We start from the raw sequence: 26,848 nt of genomic DNA, 5'->3' as shown, positions 1-26,848 counted from the left end.
GCAACAATGATTGCAATTACCAAACATGAAACACACTCATACTATGTCATAATATTGACATTCAGTCCAGTAATCCTCCACTGTAACAGCTCGTTTACTTTGCATGAAAATTGATTTGTATATTCTTTGCCTCTGAGTCCTTGTGGGATTTTTTTTTTTTAATTCAGACAGAAAGTCACAAAAATTATACTCATCCTCATCAGTTCACTCAGTCCCATGTAATTGATTTTTTTTTTCATCTTGATCTTTTGTTAGCACTTTTATGAGTTCATCAGTTTTTCATCAGAGTTCTGAAAATGCTTATTCATTCAGTTCAGCAGTACAGTCAGTTACCAGAAACCTGTACTTGTCAGAGTCTTTTCCATGAATTTCTTGAAGATGAAAGCCTTTTATAGGAACATATTTGCAAAAGCATCAGAGTACACCCAGAACTGTCTGTAAATGACAAAAGACTTAATAATGACCACTGTTAAAGATTTGATGAAAGTTCATAATAATGCAGTTGACAAGAAAATTAGTTATTTCTGAGATATACATTTTAAAGTAATAACTAGGATTATTACTTATAACATTATACCAGAACATATAAGATTTTTAGAAATTTCATGTAATGTCTGAAACATTTATATTAACATATTTCCACACATATTTCCATACAAATACAAATATAAGATTTTTAGAAATTTCATGTAATGTCTGAAACATTTATATTAACATATTTCCATACAAATAACCCAATGAAAGTTTAGTATTAGTTGTTTTGTTTGTTTGTTTTTTTATACTGCAGGTTCTTATTAGGCATCAATTTTATACACATCAGTGTATACATGTCAATCCCAATCGCCCAATTCAGCACAACACCATCCCCACCCCACCGCAGTTTTCCCCCCTTGGTGTCCATATGTCCATTCTCTACATCTGTGTCTCAACTTCTGCCCTGCAAACCGGCTCATCTGTACCATTTTTCTAGGTTCCACATACATGCATTAATATACGATATTTGTTTTTCTCTTTCTGACTTACTTCACTCTGTATGACAGTCTCTAGATCCATCCACTTCTCAACAAATGACTCAATTTCGTTCCTTTTTATGGCTGAGTAATATTCCATTGTATATATGTACCACATCTTCTTTATCCATTCGTCTGTTGATGGGCATTTAGGTTGCTTCCATGACCTGGCTATTGTAAATAGTGCTGCAATGAACATTGGGGTGCATGTGTCTTTTTGAATTACGGTTTTCTCTGGGTATATGCCCAGTAGTGTGGGATTGCTGGGTCATATGGTAATTCTATTTTTAGTTTTTTAAGGAACCTCCATATTGTTCTCCATAGTGGCTGTATCAATTTACATTCCCACCAACAGTGCAAGAGGGTTCCCTTTTCTCCACAACCTCTCCAGCATTTGTTGTTTGTAGATTTTCTGATGATGCCCATTCTAACAGGAGTGAGGTGATACCTCATTGTAGTTTTGATTTGCATTTCTCTAATAATTAGTGATGTTGAGCATCTTTTCATGTGCTTCGTGGCCGTCTGTATGACTTCTTTGGAGAAATGTCTATTTAGGTCTTCTGCCCATTTTTGGATTTGATTGTTTGTTTCTTTAATATTGAGCTGAATGAGCTGTTTATATATTTTAGAGATTAATCCTTTGTCTGTTGATTCGTTTGCAAATATTTTCTCCCATTCTGAGGGTTGTCTTTTCGTCTTGTTTATGGTTTCCTTTGCTGTGCAAAAGCTTTGAAGTTTCATTAGGTCCCATTTGTTTATTTTTTTTTTTATTTCCATTACTCTAGGAGGTGGATCAAAAAAGATCTTGCTGTGATTTATGTCAAAGAGTGTTCTTTCTATGTTTTCCTCTAAGAGTTTTATAGTGTCCAGTCTTATATTTAGGTCTCTAATCCATTTTGAGTTTATTTTTGTGTATGGTGTTAGGGAGTATTCTAATTTCATTCTTTTACATGTAGCTGTCCAGTTTTCCCAGCACCACTTATTGAAGAGACTGTCTTTTCTCCATTGTATATCTTTGCCTCCTTTGTCATAGATTAGTTGACCATAGGTGCGTGGGTTAATCTCTGGGCTTTCTATCTTGTTCCATTGATCTATGTTTCTGTTTTTGTGCCAGTACCATATTGTCTTGATTACTGTAGCTTTGTAGTATAGTCTGAAGTCAGGGAGTCTGATTCCTCCAGCTCCATTTTTTTGCCTCAAGACTGCTTCGGCTATTCGGGGTCTTTTGTGTCTCCATACAAATTTTAAGATGATTTGTTCTAGCTCCGTAAAAAATGCCATTGGTAATTTGATAGGGATTGCATTGAATCTGTAGATTGCTTTGGGGAGTATACTCATTTTCACAATGTTGATTCTTCCAATCCAAGAACATGGTATATCTCTCCATCTGTTGGTATCATCTTTAATTTCTTTCATCAGTGTCTTATAGTTTTCTGCATACAGGTCTTTTGTCTCCCTAGGTAGGTTTATTCCTAGGTATTTTATTCTTTTTGTTGCAATGGTAAATGGGAGTGTTTCCATAATTTCTCTTTCAGATTTTTCATCATTAGTGTATAGGAATGCAAGAGATTTCTGTGCATTAATTTTGTATCCTGCAACTTTACCATATTCATTAATTAGCTCTAGCAGTTTTCTGGTGGCAGTTTTAGGATTCTCTATGTATAGTATCATGTCATCCGCAAACAGTGACAGTTTTACTTCTTCTTTTCCAATTTGTATTCCTTTTATTTCTTTTTCTTCTCTGATTGCCGTGGCTAGGACTTCCAGAACTATGTTGAATAATAGTGGTGAGAGTGGACATCCTTGTCTCGTTCCTGATCTTAGAGGAAATGCTTTCAGTTTTTCACCATTGAGAATGATGTTTGCTGTGGGTTTGTCGTATATGGCCTTTATTATGTTGAGGTAGGTTCCCTCTATGCCCACTTTCTGGAGAGTTTTTGTCATAAATGGGTGTTGAATTTTGTCAAAAGCTTTTTCTGCATCTATTGAGATGATCATATGGTTTTTATTCTTCAGTTTGTTAATATGGTGTATCACATTGATTTGCGTATATTGAAGAATCCTTGCATCCCTGGGATAAATCCCACTCGATTGTGGTGTATGATCCTTTTAATGTGTTGTTGGATTCTGTTTGCTAGTATTTTGTTGAGGATTTTTGCATCTATATTCATCAGTGATATTGGTCTGTAATTTTCTTTTTTTGTAGTGTCTTTGTCTGGTTTTGGTATCAGGGTGATGGTGGCCTCATAGAATGAGTATGGGAGTGTTCCTTCCTCTGCAATTTTTTGGAAGAGTTTGAGAAGGATGGGTGTTAGCTCTTCTCTAAATGTTTGATAGAATTCACCTGTGAAGCCATCTGGTCCTGGACTTTTGTTTGTTGGAAGATTTTTAATCACAGTTTCAATTTCATTACTTGTGATTGGTCTGTTCATATTTTCTATTTCTTCCTGGTTCAGTCTTGGAAGGTTATACCTTTCTAAAAATTTGTCCATTTCTTCCAGGTTGTCCATTTTATTGGCATAAAGTTGCTTGTAGTAGTCTCTTAGGATGCTTTGTATTTCTGCGGTGTCTGTTGTAACTTCTCCTTTTTCATTTCTGATTTTATTGATTTGAGTCCTCTCCCTCTTTTTCTTGATGAGTCTGGCTAATGGCTTATCAATTTTGTTTATCTTCTCAAAGAACCAACTTTTAGTTTTATTGATCTTTGCTATTGTTTTCTTTGTTCCTATTTCATTTATTTCTGCTCTGATCTTTATGATTTCTTTCCTTCTGCTAACTTTGGGTTTTGTTTGTTCTTCTTTCTCTAGTTTCTTTAGGTGTAAGGTTAGATTGTTTACTTGAGATTTTTCTTGTTTCTTTAGGTAGGCTTGTATAGCTATAAACTTCCCTCTTAGAACTGCTTTCGCTGCATCCCATAGGTTTTGGGTCGTCGTGTTTTCATTGTCATTTGTCTCTAGGTAGTTTTTTATTTCCTCTTTGATTTCTTCAGTGATCTCTTGGTTATTTAGTAACGTATTGTTTAGCCTCCATGTGTTTGTCTTTTTTACATTTTTTTCCCTGTAATTCATTTCTAATCTCATAGCGTTGTGGTCAGAAAAGATGCTTGATATGATTTCAATTTTCTTAAATTTACTGAGGCTTGACTTGTGACCCAAGATGTGATCTATCCTGGAGAATGTTCCGTGCGCACTTGAGAAGAACGTGTAATCTGCTGTTTTTGGATGGAATGTCCTATATATATCAATTAAATCTATCTGGTCTATTGTGTCATTTAAAGCTTCTGTTTCCTTATTTATTTTCATTTTGGATGATCTGTCCATTGGTGTAAGTGAGGTGTTAAAGTCCCCCACTATGATTGTGTTACTGTCAATTTCCTCTTTTATAGCTGTTAGCAGTTGCCTTATGTATTGAGGTGCTCCTATGTTGGGTGCATATATATTTATAATTGTTATATCTTCTTCTTGGATTGATCCCTGGATCATTATGTAGTGTCCTTCCTTGTCTCTTGTAACATTCTTTATTTTAAAGTCTATTTTATCTGATATGAGTATAGCTACTCCAGCTTTCTTTTGATTTCCATTTGCATGGAATATCTTTTTCCATCCCCTCACTTTCAGTCTGTATGTGTCCCTAGGTCTAAAGTGGGTCTCTTGTAGACAGCATATATATGGGTCTTGTTTTTGTATCCATTCAGCCAGTCTATGTCTTTTGGTTGGGGCATTTAATCCATTCACGTTTAAGGTAATTATCGATATGTATGTTCCTATGACCATTTTCTTAATTGTTTTGGGTTTGTTTTTGTAGGTCCTTTTCTTCTCTTGTGTTTCCCACTTAGAGAAGTTCCTTTAGCATTTGTTGTAGAGCTGGTTTGGTGGTGCTGAATTCTCGTAGCTTTTGCTTGTCTGTAAAGCTTTTGATTTCTCCATCGAATCTGAATGAGATCCTTGCCGGGTACAGTAATCTTGGTTGTAGGTTCTTCCCTTTCATCACTTTAAGTATATCATGCCACTCCCTTCTGGCTTGCAGAGTTTCTGCTGAGAAATCAGCTGTTAACCTTATGGGAGTTCCCTTGTATGTTATTTGTCGTTTTTCCCTTGTTGCTTTCAATAATTTTTGTCTTTAATTTTTGCCACTTTGATTACTATGTGTCTCGGCGTGTTTCTCCTTGGGTTTATCCTGTATGGGACTCTCTGTGCTTCCTGGACTTGGGTGGCTATTTCCTTTCCCATGTTAGGGAAGTTTTCGACTATAATCTCTTCAAATATTTTCTCTGGTCCTTTCTCTCTCTCTTCTCCTTCTGGGACCCCTATAATGCGAATGTTGTTGCGGTAATGTTGTCCCAGAGGTCTCTTAGGCTGTCTCCATTTCTTTTCATTCTTTTTTCTTTAGTCTGTTCCGCAGCAGTGAATTCCATCATTCTGTCTTCCAGGTCACTTATCCGTTCTTCTGCCTCAGTTATTCTGCTATTGATTCCTTCTAGTGTAGTTTTCATTTCAGTTATTGTATTGGTCATCTCTGTTTGTTTGTTCTTTAATTCTTCTAGGTCTTTGTTAATCATTTCTTGCATCTTCTCAATCTTTGCCTCCATTCTTATTCCGAGGTCCTGGATCATCTTCACTATAATTATTCTGAATTCTTTTTCTGGAAGGTTGCCTATCTCCACTTCATTTAGTTGTTTTTCTGGGGTTTTTTCTTGTTCCTTCATCTGGTACATAGCCTCTGCCTTTTCATCTTGTCTATCTTTCTGTAACTGTGGTTTTTGGTCCACAGGCTGCAGGATTGTAGTTTTTCTTGCTTCTGCTGTCTGCCCTCTGGTGGTTGAGGCTATCTAAGAGGCTTGATGGGAGGCTCTGGTGGTGGGTAGAGCTGACTGTTGCTGTGGCGGTCAGAGCTCAGTAAAACTTTAATCCACTTGACTGTTGATGGGTGGGGCTGGGTTCCCTCCCTGTTGGTTGTTTTGCCTGAGGCAACCCAACACTGGAGCGTACCTGGGCTCTTTGGTGGGGTTAATGGCAGACTCTGGGAGGGCTCACGCCAAGGAGCACTTCCCAGAACCTCCGCTGCCAGAGTCCTTGTCCCCACAGTGAAACAGAGCCACCCCCCGCCTCTGCAGGAGACGCCCCAACACCAGCAGGTAGGTCTGGTTCAGTCTCCCCCAGGGTCACTGCTCCTTCCCCTGGGTCCCGATGCGCACACTACTTTGTGTGTGCCCTCCAAGAGTGAGGTCTCTGTTTCCCCCAGTCCTGTCAAAGTCCTGCAATCAATTCCCACTAGGCTTCAAAGTCTGATTCTCTAGGAATTCCTCCTCCCGTTGCCGGACACCCAGGTTGGGAAGCCTGACCTGGGGCTCAGAACCTTCACTCCAGTGGGTGGACTTCTGTGGTATAAGTGTTCGCCAGTCTGTGAGTCACCCACCCAGCAGTTATGGGATTAGATTTTACTCTGATTGCGCCCCTCCTACCGTCTCGCTATGGCTTCTCCTCTGTCCTTGGATGTGGGATATCTTCCTTGGTGAAGTCCAGGGTCTTCCTGTCAATGATTGTCCAGCAGCTAGTTGTGATTCTGGTGCTCTCGCAAGAGGGAGTGAGAGCACGTCCTTCTACTCCGCCATCTTGGTTAATCCCCATCTTCATTTTTAAAGAATACTTTTGCTGGGTATAGAATTCTCAGTTGACAGCTTTTTCTTCCATTCAGCATCTGACTATGTCATTCTGATGTTTTCTGGTCTCCACTGTATCTGATGAGAAGTCGTCTATTAACTGTATCATTGTTTCCCTGCATGTAATGTGTTGCTTTTCTTTTACCACTTTCAAAATCTTCTCTTTATCTTTGCTTTTAGCAGTTTGACTGTGATGTAAACCTATGTGTAGTTTTCTTTGTGTTTATTCTATTTAGTGTTTGTCAAGCATTTTGAATCTGTAAATTAACATTTTCCACCAAAGGATATATTTTCGGTTATTATTTCTTCCAAAAACTTTTTCTGCCTCTTTCTCTTCTCTTTCTGGGACTCCAATTACATGTCTGATCGATTGCTTGATATTGTATTGCAGGTCTCTGAGGTTTTGTTCCTTTTTCTTCAGTTTTTTCTCCTCTGTTCTTTATCCTGAGTAATTCTTATCTTCAAGTTCACTGATTCTCTCTTTTGCCATCTTAATTGTGCTGTTGAACCCCTCTTGTGAAGTTTTCATTTCTGCTACTATGCTTTTCAACTCGAGAATTTTGACTTGGTTTTTTTGTTTGTTTTTTGTTTTTTTTGGTTTTTACTTTTATTTTTTATTCTTTTAAATTTTAAAATTTTTGGCTGCATTGGGTCTTCGTTGCTGTGTGCGGGCTTTCTCTAGTTGCCATGAGCAGGGGGTACTCTTCACTGTGGTGGGCAGGCTTCTCATAGCAGTGGCTTCTCTTGTTGCGGAGCATGGGCTCTAGGCGCACAGGCTTCAGTAGTCGTGGTGCAGGCTCAGTAGTTCTGGCACACAGGCTTAGTTGCTCCATGGTATGTGGGATCTTCCTGGACCAGGGATCGAACCCGTGTCCCCTGCACTGGTAGGCATATTCTTAACCACTGTGCCACCAGGGAAGTCCCGACTTGGTTCTTTTCTACAGTTTCAGTTTCTCTGTTGAGAGGCCCTATTTGTTCACTCATTAATATCACATTTTCCTTTACTTTTTGGAATACATTTATAATAGCAAGTTGAAGTCTTTGTTTTGTTAAATCTACATCTGGGCCTGCTCAGAGTCAGCTACTACTTATTGCTTTTTTTCTTCCTGAGTGTGGGTCATGTTTATTTTCCCATTTCTTTGCATATCTAATAATTCTTGGTTGAAGACTGGCCATCATAGATAATATGATGTAGCACCCTAGAATCCGTTTTGTTCTTCCGAGGATTAGTGCTCTTATTTGAGTAGGGAATGAATGTGTCTGGACTCAGACTACCATATCTTCCATGCCACCCTGACCCCCACCCTGCAGTGCAGAAGCTGAGGTCTCCACTTGGTTTTCCAGCTTCCAGATGCTGCTGACTTAGCCTGGTCCTCTGAAGGTTTTCCCTGCACTTGAGTAGCCTGGCAGTCAGTCAAGGGTTTGGGCAGAATTTATACTAAGATTTGGGGACTAACCCTCTCTTTGGCTCCTTTGTTTTTGGAGCTCCCCTCCTAAGTTTCGGGTTGCTTTGCCAGCCCTCAATTATGTCCTTGATACCTCCAACCAGCAAGACTTCTGTCTTCCACTGCCTGCCCTGTGAGGGCTGGGGAATGTGCTCAGTCACTGGCACAGCAAATTCACAAATCTCTCCAGGAACAGTCCTGTCTTTGCAAGACAGATCTTTTTTTGGCTGGGCTCCCTGGGGTCTCAGGTATGCCTGTGTACTTTGGTGGTTAGCCAGAGATTTGGGCTTTTTGTATCTTATTTTAAAATCCTTCCATACCTCAAGGACATAAAGATATTCTTTGCTTTCTTATAAAAGTTAGACAAATTTTTGCCTTTCCTATTTAAGCCTTTAGTCAATCCAAAATTATTTTTGTGTAGAATAGGGATCTAATTTTATTTTTTTCATATGATAACCAATTGATCCTCCTTTCCTCAGTCATCTGCAATGCCCTCAATGTCATAAATCAGGTGTTCACACATATGAGTGTTTCTGGGCTTTTTCACTCTCTCTTGTGTCAATGTGTTTATCCTTGTGCCAATACCAAACTGTCTTAATTACTACAGCTTTACAGTAAGTCATGCTATTTGGTAAGATAAGTCCTTCTTATTTTTCTTTGATAGGAATATCTTTGCTATTCTTATGCTTTTGCTCTTCTACATACACTTTATTTACTTTTTTCCAGATTTATTACGCTATGACATACAACATCATACAAGTTTAAGGTACGTGATGTGATCTGATACATGTATATATTGCAAAATGATTAGCACAGTAAGTTTAAGTTATTATCTCCATCAGCCCACATAACTGCCACTTTTTTGTGTTGAGAACATTTAAGATTTACTCTCTTAGCAACTTTTAAGTGTATAATACCGTATTGTTAATGATAGTCACCATGCTAATTCTTTTTTTTAAGATTTTTTTGATGTGGACCATTTTATTGAATTTGTTACAATATTGCTTCTGTTTCATGTTTTGGTTTTCTAGCCACGAGGTATGTGGGAACTTAGCTCCCCAACCAGGGATCGAACCCTCACCTCCTACATTGGAAGGCCAAGTGTTAACCAGTGGACCACCAGGGAAGTCCCACCATGCTAATTTTTAATCCATTCATCCACTCTATGCCTTTTGATTGGAGTATTCAATTCATTTACATGTAAAGTAATTATTGCTAGGTAATGACTTACTAATGCCATCTTGGTAGTTGTTTTCTAACTGTTTTGTAGTTTCCCTGTTACTTTCTTCCTCTCTTACTATCTTCTTTTGTGAATTAATGATTTTCCATAGTAGTATGCTTTGATTCTCTCCTTTCTCTTTTGTGTATCTAGGATAGCTTTTTGCTTTGTGGTTACCATGAGGCTTCCATAGATATAACAGTCTATTTCAAGGTGATAACTTCGAATGCATATGAAAACTCTACCCTTTTACTTCCCGCCTGACATTTTATGTTTTTGATATCACAATTTACCTCTTTTTATATTATGTATCTGTTAACAAATAATTGTAGCTATGGTTTTTTAAAAATACTTTTGTCCTTTAACATTTAGAGTTAAGTGGTTAATGTACCACCATCTTACTGTATTTGAGTAGTCTGATTTTGACTATCTACTTACTATGTTTTCATGTTACTAATTAGCATCCTTTCATTTCAGCTTGAAGACTCCTTCCACCATTTCTTATAAGGCAGCTCTAGTGGTGATGAACTCCCCCAGCTTTGGTTTGTCTGAGAAAGTCTTTTTTTCTCTTTCATTTCTGAAGACCAACTCTGCCAGATAAAGTATTCTTGGTTGGCAGTCTTTTTCTTTTACCACTTTGAATACATCATCCCACTGTCTCCTGTCCTGCAAGCATTCTGCTGAGAAATCCGCTGATAGCCTTATGGGGGTTCCCTTATAGGTGAGGAATTTTTTTTCTTTTCCTGCTTTTAAAATTTCCTCTCTGTCTTTGATTTCACACAGTTTTGTTATAATGTGTCTTGGTGAAGATAGTTTGGGCTTAAAACCTGGGGGGGAACCAATGAGTTTTGTCATCTTGGATATCTAAATCTCTCCTCAGATTTGGGAAGTTCTCCATTTTAAATAAGCTTTCTGCCTGCTTCTCCCTCTCTTCTCCTTCTGGGATGCCAGTAATGTGTAGATTGTTTCTTTTAATGGTGTCCCATAGCTCACATAGGCTTTCTTCACTCTTTTTCATTCTTTTTCCTTTGTTCTCCTCTGACTGGGTAATTTCAAATGACCTATCATTGAGTTCACAGAATCTTTCTTCTGCTTTGCCAAGCCTGCTGTTGACGTCCTCAGTTGCATTTTTCATTTCACTCACTGTAATCTTCAGCTCCAGAATTTGTTTGGTTAGGATTCATATCTCTCTGTTAAACCTCTCATTTCCTTCACATATTGTTTTCCTTATTTTGCTGAGTTGTCCTGTGTTTTCTTGTAGCTCACTGAGCTTCCTTCAAACAACTGTCTTGAACTTTTTATCAGGCAAATCTTTGGAGTTGGTTACTGGAAAATTATTGTGTTCCTTTGGTGGTGTCATGTTTCCTTGATTTTTCAAGTTCCTTGAAGTCTTGTGTTGCTGTTTCTGCATTTGAGGAAGCAGTCACCGCCTCCAGTTTTTACTGACTGGTTTTTGGAGAGAAATACCTTCCATCAGTCCTGCTAGGGATTCTGAAGCTTTCTCAGACCTTTCCTTGGATACACCTGCTTCACATGTCTTCCTTGTTCCTACAAAGCCAGGCTGAGTGCTGACAGCCTCCAGTTTGCTTGCCTTACTGAGGGTGGTGCTGAATGCTCGTCTGTGTGCTTTCCCAATCCCACAGGGTCAGGCTGGCTTTCTACGTGTGCTCACTAGCTTTATGCCAGGAATCAACACTGCCACAGTTGGAGGTAAGCTAAGGGAGCTGGCCACAAGGTGGAGGCATATGTGGGTGAGGCATGCAGAATGTTGGGGTGTCTGCGGGCCAGCTGGGGAGATCTGCAGGTGAAGAGCCCCCAGCGGCTTACTGGCAGGTTTCCTGATAGAGTTTGCAAGGGGGTTAGTAGGATTTGTGTTCCTTTGATGCCATCTGAGAGCCCTGAGTGCTGCTCTCCCAGCCACTCCCCGCCCCCTGGACATACAGCACACCTGAATATTCTAGATGGAGTGAGAAAGAAGTTAGTCTTTTTGGCAGCAGTCTGCGCAGCTAGAGTAGCTGGGCACTCACACGCTGTCACTCTCCCCCATGGGACAAATCTCAGGCTAAGAAGGTCTCTCTTGGCACTGAGCTGTGCTACCTCGGGGGAGCGGTGACATGGGTAAAGTGAACCTGTCCCTCTCACCCTCTTCAATGCATCCAGTTGTGGGTATTTTTTTTTCCAACAGCATGACTCCTGTACTTCCACAAAGGCCCTCTCGCCTGTGGGTGACAGTCTAAACTGGAGTTCTTTGACAGAACACACTTATTCTGCCATGTTGGTGACATCATGCCATGTATCCCTGTGGATGCTAGGCCTGGACGGTCTCTTCTTTGTTCTCTCTCAGCCAGGCACTGACATCTTTGTCCCCTTATCTCCTACATACATTTTAGAGTCAGCCTGTCAAGTTCCTCAAACATCTTCTTCTGGGTTTAGGGGGAACTAACATTTTTAGGTTGTTGTCTTCCAATCATTAACAGAATTGTTCTCTTAATTTAGGTCTTATTTTTTAACAAAGTTTTAAAATGTTTTCTATAAAAGCCTTAAGAGGTGAACTCTTGAGTAAGGTCCAGAGTGAAACAGTAGGCGGTTACTGGCTTCTGTTTACCAGTCAGAATGCTGTTATTTCAGACATTTCTTAGGATTTAGGGAAATCAGTACAAGGATCAGAACACTGAGAAGTTTAACTTGTCCTCTAGGATGTCTTTTTTTAAAATTTAATTAAATTTAATTAATTTATTTATTTTTGGCTGCGTTGGGTCTTGGTTGTTGCGTGCGGGCTTTCTCTAGCTGTGGCGAGCGGGGGCCACTCTCCGCTGCGGTGAGCAGGCTTCTGATTGTGGCGGCCCCTCCTGTTGAGGAGCACAGGCTCTAGGTGCGCAGGCTTCAGCAGCCGCAGCATGCAGGCTCAATAGCACAAGCTCAGCAGTTGTGGCGCACGGGCTCAGGTGCTCCGCGGCATGTGGGATCCTCCTGGACCAGGGCTCGAACCCATGTCCTCTGCATTGGCAGGCGGATTCTTAACCACTGCGCCACCAGGGAAGCCCCCTCTAGGATGTTTTTATGTACATATGCAATATTTGTAAGAAAAAATATTGTAGAGAAAAGAGTAACTGGTAATGGATACTCATCCCAGCCTTAATGTAAATGGGAGAAAATACCCAACCAAGAACACAGAGCATAAATGGAGCCTGAAACCAAGAAAAGAAGAGCAATTAAATCAGGGTCCCACCTAGGCTAAGCTCTTAAATGAGATGCAAGCTCAGTTACTGTTTTGAGCCCAATAAATGTATCATTACTGGGGACCTTGCAAATAGCAGCCCAAGCATAAGCCTTCCAGTACAACAAACTTAACTTATAGGCACTTGATCTTTGCCTATAAAGGGGTGCATTCTTAATTTAGGGGGGGTTAACTGAGCCAATTTTCAAGATATTTATTAAAATTTATTGTTTGCCTACTTCCAGATAGAAACGAAGGTGGCTTATAATTAAACAAAAAAGATAGTAAAAAAAAAAAAAATCAGAAACCATTCAGAGAAATGGTGGAGAAACTATACTAAAATTTACACAAGTTATCGAAATTAAGTAATGCATTTGGCTCTGGCTTTCTTTACAAAGAAGGGGTAAGTTGAATATACGAAGGAGATGTGAATGAATTCTGAGAACTAAATGGTGGTAAAGACCAGGGCTCCTTATCAGGTCTGGAATTAACTTTGTTAGAAGTATTGTTTATTTCTGTAGTCTACCAGAGGAAAAGATGAGACCCAGAAAGTAGGGAGCTTTCTGATTTATCAAAAAAAAAAAAAAGGGCCAGGTGATTTATATAGAGATAGGTTAATTAACCCAAGACACATGAATTCACTTATATTAATTTAGGTGAACAAATTCTATGTCCTACAACAAATATATTCCACAGATTAGATAAATAATCCATTTTATAAGTTTTATAGTTGAAACCTGGTATTCATAGGCGATCAGTTAGGAGTTTTGTAGTAACCAGCTGAATATCTCAAAGAACTCAGTTGAACCTATTCTCAGTATACAGTTGACCCGTGAACAATGTGGGGGTTAGGGGTGCCAACCCCCATGTAGTCAAGCTAAATCTGTCTCAAAAACAAAGGAATTGATAAATGACTCATCCAAGGGCAGGAAGCTGAAACAATCTGGACAGAATCAGGACTCAAACCCTAGTTCTTTTGATTCCACATATTGTGATCTCTAATTGAACACAAACTTTTCCCCACACTTAGTCAATTTAAAGATCTGTGAAATGAAAATACAAGTACTATATTTATTGAAAAAAATCTGCATGTAACCGGACGTGCACGGTTTAAATGCATGTTTTTCAAGGGTCAACTGCATACTGCAAATGTGTACATACCGATAAATACACACACACATATAAACACATATATCTGTATGTCTATGTACACACACACATATATATGTGTATGTATGTATATGTTTACATACATATATATTTAAGTGTTAATATGATCTTTTCCCTACCTGACTAGTCTCCTAACTGTATTCCTATGGTCCTTGGAATGTAAACATTCTCTATCTCTTCATTACTTTACTAAGAAGAATGAAAACTAGCACAATCTTGTTGAGAAATCAGACTTGGTTCCTTTCTTCCATGACTTCTCAAGGAGTCTTTAATATTTACTCAGGGTTGAAAGCAAGTTTTTATGTTTCATTTGGACAATGATAAAGGTGGAGGTTAGCTGCTACAGCAGGCACTACTTACATTCCACTCGAAGGCCCCAACAGCAATCCCTGAAGACACCCCCTTTCCAGCCAGGCCCATAAAGTGCCCAGTGCCAATGTTCGAGGCAAAAAGAAAAGCACCTATCTGAAAATCAAAAGACAATTACAGATCAGAACTTTTAGTCCAATTTCAAAAACTAATTTTCACAAATATAAACTCAACCTGAATTTTATCAATACATTTCCTCAAAAGGGATTATACCCTGGGCAGAATTCCCATTCATATTTTTTCTATACAAACCCTAACCATAAATTAGAAGCCAAGTAAAAAGGGATGAAGGGAAAAAAGTATTACTGCATTCTTATGTTGCCACCCTCCACATGCTCCACTGACTTACTTGCAACTGCAGAAATATTAGCAGGAGTGTAATTTCATCACTGTTTGAAGTAATTTAAAAATATTAACAATCTAACTGATTATAAGAGAATGGTTAAAATACTAAGGTACATGAATATGATGAAATACAATGTAGCATACAGAAAGAATAAAGGAACTCTATTAAATGATAAAAAATAACGTAAACAATATTGATAATATAATCTCATTAAAATTTTGTGTGTGCATATTACACTTGTGCACATGTATGTTTATATATAGATGGGAGTGATTCTGGTAGTATATATATAAAAATACTTCTGGGGACTGGAATCATGGTTATAGAAATGGAATGGTAAGAAAATTTCAAGTTCCATACTTGGATTGTAACTTTTTTTTTTTTTACAACCAGCATATGTTACTTTCAAAATAAAAAATCCCAGAGGCATTTAAAATGAACAAAATCCCTCCTAAACCAATTTTAATTGAGTAGAGATAGCCACTCCGTTCAAAATCCAAATCCAAATACTGTGCTACATTTGACACAAGATACACTTAAAACCAAATTATTAAGAGAGACTAAAAATAACAAAGCCTTTTAGATAAAAACAAACAAAAAACACAGCATTGACGATATTAACATAAGATAAAGTAGCATTCAATATCAAAAGCATTAAATATGACAGAGGTTTTGTTTTTTGTTTTTAAACCATGAAACATAAAATGCACTAGTAAGACATAACTGAGAACATACAGGCACCCAAATATCGTAGCACCAACAAATATAAGGCAAAAAAAATCTTGGAAGAGGCACATAATAATTACTCAAGCAGTTATTTTTACTATTAGGAATGTTTGCTACCTTTATCATAATAATGAAAAACTATATACAATCTAAATTGCCCAATAATATGTTATATAAATGGTGGAATGTCCATATGATATAACACTATACAACTGTGTATAAATATAAAATATCTCTATCTACCTACCTATGTTTATATAGACCTAGGAAGACATTAGTACATTAAATGTACCTTCATTAATTCAGTAACTATTAATAAATGTCCACTGCCAACTATGTGTCAGACAGTGTTGTACATACTAGGAATACATCAGTGAGTAAAACAGATAAATCCCTGCCCTCATGAAGCTAACATTCTCTTAGGAAGAAGAGGATGAACAAGATAAATTAGGGGATTATTTTATAGCACAATAGACAGTGATAAATAGTAAAGTCCTACAGAGAAGAAGAAAGGTTAGAAAGCAGGCAGGCACGGAAGCAACCTAAATGTCCATCGACAGACGAATGGATAAAAAAGACATGGTACATATATATAATGGAATATTACTCAGCCATAAAAAGAAACGAAATTGGGCCATTTGTAGAGATGTGGATGGACCTAGAGACTGTCATACAGAGTGAAGTCAGAAAGAGAAAAACAAATATCATATATTAACACATAAATGTGGAATCTGGAAAAATGGTACAGATGAACCGGTTTGCAAGGCAGAAATAGAGACACAGACGTAGAGAACAAACGTACGGGCACCAAGGGGGGAAAGGGGCGGTGGGATGAACTGGGAGATTGGGATTGACAAATATACACTAATATGTATAAAATAGATAACTAATGAGAACCTGCTGTATAGCACAGGGAACTCTACTTCACCTCGCTGTACAGTAGAAACTAACACAACATTGTAAAACAACTATACCCCAATTAAAAAAAAAAAAAAAAGAAAGCAGGCAGGAAGTGCTGTGCAGTAGAGTGGGCAGGGCCGACTTTCTGTGAGGAGGGGTGAGGGGCAAGCCAGGGGTACCTGTGAGAGCAGAGAGCCTCCAAGCAGAGGGAGCAGCAGGGGCAATGGCCCTGAGGCAGGAGCATGGCTAAATTGTTCAAGGTCGCAGAGGTAAGGAGGTGCAGATCATCTGTGGCCTAACATAGGCTGGGCTTTCATTCTGGGTGACATGGGAGCCCCCAGAGGGTTTTAAGCAGTCAGGTGACATGGTCTGACCCTTCAGCTGCTTTGTTGAGGTTGGACGTGGAGGAGCACAAGTGCAAGGAGGGCGCCGAGAGAAGAGGCTGTTACAATCAATCCACGTGAGGGTGACGGCAGCATGGGCCTGGAGGCACTGATGAGAAGGGGTCGGATTTCAAATCTGTTTTTTAAATCGAGTCCCAGGACTTCCTGATGGATTGGAAGTTGGGGTGAGAGAGAATAAAGAGTCTAACACGACTCCATGGGTGTCAACCTGAGCAACTAGAAGGATGGAGTTGTCGTTCAGGGACAGGGAAGATGGCAGGAGTAGAAGATGTGCAGAATGCATGTTCCATGTGCAAGACCTGACAGACCTTTCGAGTCAGGTGTCAAATGGGCAGCGGGATACACAGGACTGGAGTTGAGGGAGAGAGCTGGGACTTGCTACTATTCTAGCAAGTTGTCTTTAATGGCATGTCGCCAGGCATGTCAGTGTAACTGGAAAGGAGACACCAGGGTCTGGCCCTGGGGAGGTCCAGCATTCAGCAGCCAGGGAGATGGGAAAGAACCAGCCAGGGGGACCTCGAACGAGTGGCTGGTGAAGCAGCAGGAAAGGAGGAGAGCCAGGCGGCAACGTGGGGTGGGAGGGAGGACTGAGTTTCAGTTTCACCACCGCCAAGCCAGGTAAGAGGAGGCCTGAGCACCGACCACATGAATAAGCCACGTGGAGGGCCCAGACAAGAGCAACTCATACCAATTGGATATTTGCTGACTGAATAAAAGTATAAAAGAAAGAAAGTTGAAGTGGCAAAATTACTCTTTTATTTCCATTTCCTTTATCAATACCATAATACAGTTTGTTCACTAAGCAATAATTCTAATAGTGTAAAAAGAAGTCACATCCAGGATTGGTTCAAGATGGAGGAGTAGAAGGACATGTGCTCACTCCCTCTTGCAAGAGCACTGGAATCACAACTAACTGCTGAACAATCATCAACAGGAAGACACGGGAACTCACCAAAAAAGATACCACATATCCAAAGACAAAGGAGAAGCCGCAATGAGACGGTAGGAGGGGCTCAATCATGATAAAATCAAATCCCATAACCGCTGGGTGTGTGACTCACAAACTAGAGAACAATTATACCACAGAAGCCCGCCCACTGGAGTGAAGGTTCTGAGGCTCAGGTCAGGCTTCCCAACCTAGGGGTCTGGCAACGGGAGGAGGAATTCCCAGAGAATCAGACTTTGAAGTCTAGCAGGATTTGATTGCAGAACTTTGACAGGACTGAGGGAAACAGAGACTCCACTCTTGGAGGACACACACAAAGTAGTGTGCACATCAAGACCCAGGGGGAAGGAGCAGTGACCCCACAGGAGACTGAACCAGACCTACCTGCTAGTGTTGGAGGGTTTCCTGCAGAGGTGGGGGGAAGCTGTGGCTCACCCTGGGGACAAGGACACTGACAGCATAAGTTCTGGGAAGTACTCCTTGGCGTGAGCCCTCTTGGAGTCCGCCATTAGCCCCACCAAAGAGCCTGTAGCCTCCAGTGCTGGGTTGCCTCAGGCCAAACAACCACCAGGGAGGGAACTCAGCCCCACCCATCAGCAGACAAGCAGATTAAAGTTTTACTGAGCTCTGCCCACTAGAGCAACACCCAGCTCTACCCACCACCAGTCCCTCCCATCAGGAAGCTTGCACAAGCCTCTTAGATAACCTCATCCACCAGAGGGCAGACAGCAGAAGCAAGAAGAACTAAAATCCTGCAGCCTGTGGAACAAAAAACACATTCACAGAAAGATAGACAAAATGAAATGGCAGAGGATGATGTACCAGATGAAGGAACAAGATAAAACCCCAGAAAAACAATTAAGTGAAGTGGAGATAGGCAACCTTCCAGAAAAATAATTTAGAATAATGATAGTGAAGATGATCCTGGACCTTGGAAAAAGAATGCAGGCAAAGATCGAGAAGATGCAAGAAATGTTTAAAAAAGACCTAGAAGAGGGTTTCCTTGGTGGCGCAGTGGATAAGAATCTGCCTGCCAATGCAGGGGAAACAGGTTCATTCCCTGGTCTGGGAAGATCCCACGTGCCGCAGAACAACTAAGCCCGTGTGCCACAACTACTGAGCCTGCGCTCTAGAGTCCGGAGCCACAACTACTGAAGCCCGCGTGCCTAGAGCCCGTGCTCCACAACAAGAGAAGCCACCGCGATGAGAAGCCCATGCACTGCAATGAAGAGTAGCCCCCGTTTGCTGCAAGTAGAGAAAGCCCACGTGCAGCAATGAAGACCCAACGTAGCCATAAATAAATAAATTATTTTTTTAATTAAAAAAAATTCAAAGACCTAGAAGAATTAAAGAACAAACAACTAGAAGAATGAGAGAACAAACAAACAGAGATGAACAATATAATAAATGAAATGAAAAATACACTAGAAGGAATCAATAGCAGAATAACTGAGGCAGAAGAATGGATCATATCAAGTGAGCTGGAAGACAGAATGGTGGAATTCACTGCCGCAAAACATAATAAAGAAAAAAGAATGAAAAGAAATGAAGACAGCCTAAGAGACCTCTGGGACAACATTAAATGCAATAACATTTGCATTAGAGGGGTCCCAGAAGGAGAAGAGAGAGAGAAAGGACCAGAGAAAATATTTGAAGAGATTATAGTCAAAAACGTCCCTAACATGGGAAAGGAAATAGCCACCCAAGTCCAGGAAGTGCAGAGAGTCCCAGGAAGGATAAACCCAAGGAGAAACACACCAAGACACATAGTAATCAAATTGTCAAGAATTAAAGACAAAGAAAAATTATTAAAAGCAACAAGGGAAAAACGACAAATAACATACAAGGGAACTCCCATAAGGTTAACAGCTGATTTCTCAGCAGAAACTCTACAAGTCAGAAGGGAGTGGCACGATATATTTAAAGTGATGAAAGGGAAGAAACCACAACCAAGATTACTCTACCTGGCAAGGATCTCATTCAGATTTGATGGAGAAATCAAAAGCTTTACAGACAAGCAAAACTAAGAGAATTCAGCACCACCAAACCAGCTCTACAACAAATGCTAAAGGAACTTCTCTAAGTGGGAAACACAAGAGAAGAAAAGGACCTACAAAAACAAACCCAAAACAATTAAGAAAATGGCAATAGGAACATACATATTGATAATTACCTTAAATGTGAATGCATTAAATGCCCCAACCAAAGGACACAGGCTTGCTGAATGGATACAAAAACAAGACCCATATATATGCTGTCTACAAGAGACCCACTTTAGACCTAGGGACACATACAGACTGAAAGTGAGGGGATGGAAAAAGATATTCCATGCAAATGGAAATCAAAAGAAAGCTGGAGTAGCAATACTCATATCAGATAAAATAGACTTTAAAATAAAGAATGTTACAAGAGACAAGGAAGGACACTACATAATGATCAAGGGATCAATCCAAGAAGATGATATAACAATTATAAATATATATGCTCCCAACATAGGAGCACCTCAATACATAAGGCAAATGCAAATGCTAACAGCTACAAAAGAGGAAATTGACAGTAACACAGTAATAGTGGGGGACTTTAACACCTCACTTACACCAATGGACAGATCATCCAGACAGAAAATTAATAAGGAAACACAAGCTTTAAATGACACAATAGACCAGAGAGATTTCACTGATATTTATAGGACATTCCACCCGAAAACAGCAGATTACACTTTCTTCTCAAGTGCACATGGAACATTCTCCAGGATAGATCACATCTTGGGTCACAAATCAAGCCTCAGTAAACTTAAGAAAATTGAAATCATATCAAGCATCTTTTCTGACCACAACGCTATGAGATTAGAAATCAATTACAGGGAAAAAAACATAAAAAACACAAACACATGGAGGCTAAACAATACGTTACTAAATAACCAAGAGATCACTGAAGAAATCAAAGAGGAAGTCAAAAACTACCTAGAGACAAATGACAATGAAAACACGACAATCCAAACCCTGTGGAATGCAGCAAAAGCAGTTCTAAGAGGGAAGTTTATACCAATACAATCCTACCTCAAGAAACAAGGAAAATCTCAAATAAACCATCTAACCTTACACCTAAAGGAACTAGAGAAAGAAGAACAAACAAAACCCAAAGTTAGTAGAAGGAAAGAAATCATAAAGATCAGAGCAGAAATAAATGAAATAGGAACAAAGAAAACAACAGCAAAGATCAATAAAACTATAAGCTGGTTCTTTGAGAAGATAAACAAAATTGATAAACCTTTAGCAGGACTCATCAAGAAAAAGAGGGAGAGGACTCAAATCAATAAAATTAGAAATGAAAAAGGAGAAGTTACAACGGACACCGCAGAAATACAAAGCATCATAAGAGACTACGACAAGCAACTCTATGCCAATAAAATGGACAACCTGGAAGAAATGGACAAATTCTTAGAAAGGTATAACCTTCCAAGACTGAACCAGGACGAAATAGAAAATATGAACAGACCAATCACAAGAAATGAAATTGAAACTGTGATTAAAAATCTTCCAACAAACAAAAGTCCAGGACCAGATGGCTTCACAGGTGAATTCTATCAAACATTTAGAGAGGAGCTAACACCCATCCTTCTCAAACTCTTCCAAAAAATTGCAGAGGAAGGAACACTCCCAAACTCATTCTACAAGGCCACCATCACCCTGATACCAAAACCAGACAGAGATACTACAAAAAAAAAAGAAAATTACAGACCAATATCACTGATGAATATAGATGCAAAAATCCTCAACAAAATACTAGCAAACAGAATCCAACAACACATTAAAAGGATCATACACCATGATCAAGTAGGATTTATCTCAGGGATGCAAGGATTCTTCAATATATGCAAATCAATCAATGTGATACACCATATTAACAAACTGAAGAATAAAAACCATATGATCATCTCAATAGATGCAGAAAAAACTTTTGACAAAATTCAACACCCATTTATGATAAAAACTCTCCAAAAAGTGGGTACAGAGGGAACCTACCTCAACATAATAAAGGCCATATACGACAAACCCACAGCAAACATCATTCTCAATGGTGAAAAACTGAAAGCATTTCCTCTAAGATCAGGAACAAGACAAGGATGTCCACTCTCACCACTATTATTCAACATCGTTTTGGAAGTCCTAGCCATGGCAATCAGAGAAGAAAAAGAAATAAAAGGAATCCAAATTGGAAAAGAAGAAATAAAACTGTCACTGTTTGCCAATGACATGATACTATACATAGAAAATCCTAAAGATGCCACTAGAAAACTACTAGAGCTAATCGATGAATCTGGTAAAGTTGCAGGATGCAAAATTAATGCACAGAAATCTCTTGCATTCCTACACACAAACAATGAAAGACCAGAAAGAGAAATTAAGGAAACAATCCCATTCACCACTGCAACAAAAAGAATAAAATACCTGGGAATAAACCTACCTAAGGAGGCAAAAGACCTGTACTCAGAAAACTATAAGACACTGACGAAAGAAATCAAAGATGACACAAGCAGATGAAGAGATATACCATGTGGTGGATTGGAAGAATCAATATTGTGAAAATGACTATACTATCCAAAGCAGTCTACAGATTCAATGCAATCCCTATCAAATTATCAATGGCATTTTTTACAAAACTAGAACAAAAAAATCTTAAAATTTGTATGGAGACACAAAAGACCCTGAATAGCCAAAGCAATCTTGAGGGGAAAAAATGGAGCTGGAGGAATCAGACTCTCTGACTTCAGACTATACTACAAAGCTACAGTAATCAAGACAATATGGTACTGGCACAAAAACAGAAACATAGACCAATGGAACAGGATAGAAAGCCCAGAGGTAAACCCACGCACCTATGGTCAACTAATCTATGACAAAGGAGGCAAGGATATACAATGGAGAAAAGAAAAGTCTCTTCAATAAGTGGTGCTGGGAAAACTGGACAGTTACATGTAAAAGAGTGAAATTAGAACACTAACACCATACACAAAAATAAACTCAAAATGGATTAAAGACCTAAAAGTAAGACCGGACACTATAAAACAGAGGAAAACATAGGAAGAACACTCTTTGACATAAATCACAGCAAGATCTTTTTTGACCCACCTCCTAGAGTAATGGAAATAAAAACAAAACTAAACAAATGGGACCTAATGAAACTTAAAAGCTTTTGCACAGCAAAGGAAACTATAAACAAGACAAAAAGACAACCCTCAGGGTGGGAGAAAATATTTGCAAACGAATGAACGAAGGATTAATCTCCAAAATATATAAACAGCTCATGCAGCTCAATATTAAAACAAAAACAACCCAATCAAAAAATGGGCAGAAGACCTAAATAGACATTTCTCCAAAGAAGACATACAGATGGCCAAGAGGCACATGAAAAGCTGCTCAACATCACTAATTATTAGAGAAGTGCAAATCAAAACTACAATGAGGTATCACCTCACACTGGTTAGAATGGGCATCATCAGAAAATCTACAAACAACAAATGCTGGAGAGGGTGTGGAGAAAAGGAAACCTTGCATTGTTGGTGGGAATGTAAACTGATACAGCCACTATGGAGAACAGTATGAAGGTTCCTTAAAAAAACTAAAAATAGAATTACCATATGACCCAGCAATCCCACTACTGGGCATATACCCAGAGAAAACCATAATTCAAAAAGACACATGCACCCCAATGTTCATTGCAGCACTATTTACAATAGTCAGGTCATGGAAGCAACCTAAATGCCCATCGACAGATGACTGGATAAAGAAGATGTGGTACATATATACAATGGAACTCAGCCATAAAAAGGGTCATTTGTAGAGACGTGGATGGACCTAGAGACTGTCATACAGAGTGAAGTAAGTCAGAAAGAGAAAAACAAATATCGTATATTAACGCATATATGTGGAATCTAGAAAAATGGTACAGATGAACTGGTTTGCAAGGCAGAAATAGAGACACAGATGTAGAGAACAAACGTATGGACACCAAGGAGGGAGAGCGGGGGAAGGGTGGTGGTGGTGGGATGAATTGGGAGATTGGGATTGACATATTATACACCAACATGTATAAAATAGATAACTAATAAGAACCTGTTGTATAAAAATAAATAAAATTCAAAAAACAAAAAAAAGAAGTCACATCCGACTCCCACTCTACACTGCGTGCTTCCAGAGGGCAGGACTCACTATGTCCTATCTGTGTCCCAGAACCTAGAACAATACCTTGTACTACCAGGCACCTAGTAATGGTTACTGAACTACACTGAGCTGAATGGAAGAGTTAAGGGAAGTACTAATGAAATGACTTTCCTGATTTAGCAACTTCAAATTATTTGGGGGTAAAAGACATCTAAATTAAAGTAATAAATGAATCCACACGCAGCCCCCAAACTGGACTGCACATGCAAGGCATACTCACCTGCCACCATGCTAGATTTCGGCTGGCCAGGAAGAAGTCTTCTACTGTCCCACGACTGCTTGACAATATAGCCTTAAAAAAAGGGGTGGTGTCGGGAGGGAATCCAAGAAACCAAACTGCTTCAAAGACACAGGTCTCACAAACAGATGACCTTCACTTATGGGTAAATGTCCTTTGCAGAGATCCCATTCCCCCTTCATTCTTTTTAAGGACAGAGGTGTCTACCTGCTGAGTTAGAGGAGGGCCCACTGCCTCTCCCAGCTATGAGATTGCATGGGCCTGTCCATTTCTCTACACTAGTGTGAAAATAATATTGCTTTATTTTTTCCCCAAATAGTTAACTAGTGCATGGTTCCCAGCAGAGTCTTGGAGATGAGTGGTTCAGCGAGTGCGTCGATTGACTGGGAATGGCAAAGCTGAACACCAGCCTAGCTTCTTCCGGGAGAGCAGTCTCGTTGCCAAGACTATGAAGTCCTCCCAATGCACCCAAGGGCTCTCTCCTCAGGTCCCCAGCTCTGATTCCCAGACTCCAGTATGGTCAAAAGATAGTCTTGGGGATTTCCTGGATTGCCTAGGACTAGCAGGACCCATGGATGACCACTGGTTGACAAAAAAGTGTTTCTGTGGGAGAAGTGAACTTATTACCACCATCTGGGGTATCTGCCTTATAATGGAGTCCCTTCACATCATAAAGCTTTAAACCAAAGAACAACTCTAAATCAGACACATTAAGTTAGTCTCATTTTATCCATTCACTAAATATTTATCAAGAGCCCATTATGTTCAGAGCTGACCTTTCTTAAGGAAGGTATCAGCGGTGTGTAGAGAGAGGTGCATTAGAACTTTTAAAAGGAATTTACAAAATGTTCTAAGATGAATAAAATCACTCTGTCTTCCCATTAAAGAAAGAACCAGACAGGAAGAGAGGAGGTCCTGGGAAGAAGGTGGTTATGCACATATCCCTGCCTCCTCCTTCCTCCCTGCTCTCTTTCTGGAATAATCCACCAACCACAGCAGCCAGGCTGCTGGGGCAGAAGGTGCATCCACCACTTTCTCAAAGATCTCAGGGCTGAGACTGATAACAGAGGAAACAAACAAACAAACAAAAGTGTAAGGTTTTTTCCCCTTTAACATCCTGCAGGAGCCAAGGCACCAGCAACAAAGACCAAGATTTCCTTGTGGGGGCTCAGCGGTCAGAAGCTGATGAAGGATTTCAGGAGTCCCGTCTGTGCAAACGTGGGCAATTCTGTTCAGTGAGAAAAGGGTGGTTTGCTTAAGAACCAAAAGAAAATAAAGCTAGACTCCTTCATCACATTATATGCAAAAGGAAATTCCAGATGTTCTAGACATTTAATTTTTTTTTTTTTTCGCCACGCCACTCAGCTTGCAGGATCTTAGCTCCCCGACCAGGGATTGAACCCAGGCCCTCAGCAGTGAAAGCGCGGAGTCCTAACCACTGGACTATGAGGGAATTCCCTAAATATTTTTAAAAACCTATAAAGTATTAGAAAAAATTTTAGAATAGTATTTGTACAATGTTGGAGTGGGTAAAAACTTTCCTAAGCAAGCCAGGAAATCTAGATGCAAAGGAAAAGAGAAACAGTAGACTTCTTCAAAGTGAAAAAATATCAGATGACAGAGAGACAACAGTAACAGAGTCTAGACCAGTGGTTCTCGACCAGGGGTGATTTTTGCCCCACTCCTCCAAGGGACATGTGGCAATGTCTGGAGACAGTTTTGGTTGTGAAGGGGCAGGGCTTGGGGATACTTCTAAGCATCCTATAATACACAGGACAGACCTCCCACAACAAGGAATTATCTGGTCCCAAATGTCAGTAGTGCTGAGGCTGAGAACAACTGCTCTAGAAAATGAGTTTAGGAAAAACATATTAGCAACTCAAGTGACAGACAAGGTGATAAAAGCAAAGTCGAACAACTCAATTCATAAATGGGCACATAAACTGGCTATTCAACAGAAGAGGAAGATCAAAGGACAACAGGCTCACAAGAAGATGGTCAATCTCATAGGAGGCTGAGTCTGGAAAGCGCAAATCAAAGCTGCAGTAACATACCACTACTCACTCATCAGCCTGGGACACCCCCCCACAAAAATTAAATTAGTAGTAACAAACCAGGCTGGTAAAGGCCTGGGGAAAGAACGTGCTCATATGCTGCTTGTGAGAAACGTAAATCTCAACAAGCTTTGGGGATTGCCATTTAGTGATATCTGCTAAAGTTTCAAGAAAACACACCCTTCTAACCCAGAAATTCCAATTTCGGGAATCCATGCTACACAGCTTAAAAGTACCAACACATTAAAAACAACAGCAGCAACGAAGACCCAATACAGCCAAAAATAAACAAACAAACAAATAAATAAATATATATTTTTTAAAAATCTTATTAAAAAAACAACCACCTGGCAGCAATCTAAGTGTCAATGAGTAGGGAAGAGCTGAATCACACACATGTTTGACTATTGTGCATCTAATAAAAATATGAGCTAGGACTTCCCTGGTGGTGCAGTGGTTAAGAATCCGTCTGCCAATGCAGGGGACATAGGTTTGAGACCTGGTCCAGGAAGATTCCACATGCTGCGGAGCAAGTAAGCCCGTGCACCACAACTACTGAGCCTGAGCTCTAGAGCCCGCAAGCCACAACTACTGAGCCCGTGTGCCACAACTACTGAAGCCCACGTGCCTAGAGCCTGTGTTCCGCAAAGAGAAGCCACTGAAATGAGAAGCCCGCGCACCGCAACAAAGAGTAGCCCCTGCTCGCCACAACTAGAGAAAAGCCCGGGCGCAGCAATGAGGACCCAATGCAGCCAAAAATAAACAAATAAAAAAATAAATAAATTTATTTAAAACAAAAAAACATGAGCTAGATCTCTATCTATAGACCTGAAGGACTCCACATCATGTAGTAACAGAAAAAAAGCAAACTGCAGGGTAATGTGTATCATACAATCACATTTTCTGTAAAGACAAAAATGC

The 26,848-nt window shown here is 39.7% G+C and overlaps 1 protein-coding gene across 1 annotated transcript in view; it reads right to left on the bottom strand.

The window, feature by feature from the left end:
* The window catches only part of LOC137776184 (sodium/glucose cotransporter 1-like), a 94,299-nt gene that overhangs the window by 39,813 nt on the left and 27,638 nt on the right, over nt 1-26,848 (bottom strand). Inside the window, 3 exon segments of the mRNA XM_068562431.1 lie at nt 12,458-12,521; nt 14,081-14,185; nt 23,856-23,927. Of these exon segments, the coding sequence (XP_068418532.1) occupies nt 12,458-12,521; nt 14,081-14,185; nt 23,856-23,927 (241 nt within the window).

The sequence above is a fragment of the Eschrichtius robustus genome, chromosome 14, assembly GCF_028021215.1.
Source record: "Eschrichtius robustus isolate mEscRob2 chromosome 14, mEscRob2.pri, whole genome shotgun sequence".
In the NCBI taxonomy this organism is placed as follows: Eukaryota; Metazoa; Chordata; class Mammalia; order Artiodactyla; family Eschrichtiidae; genus Eschrichtius; species Eschrichtius robustus.
The sequence above is the reverse complement of the archived record's forward strand: the minus strand, read 5'-3'. Positions and strand labels throughout refer to the sequence as shown.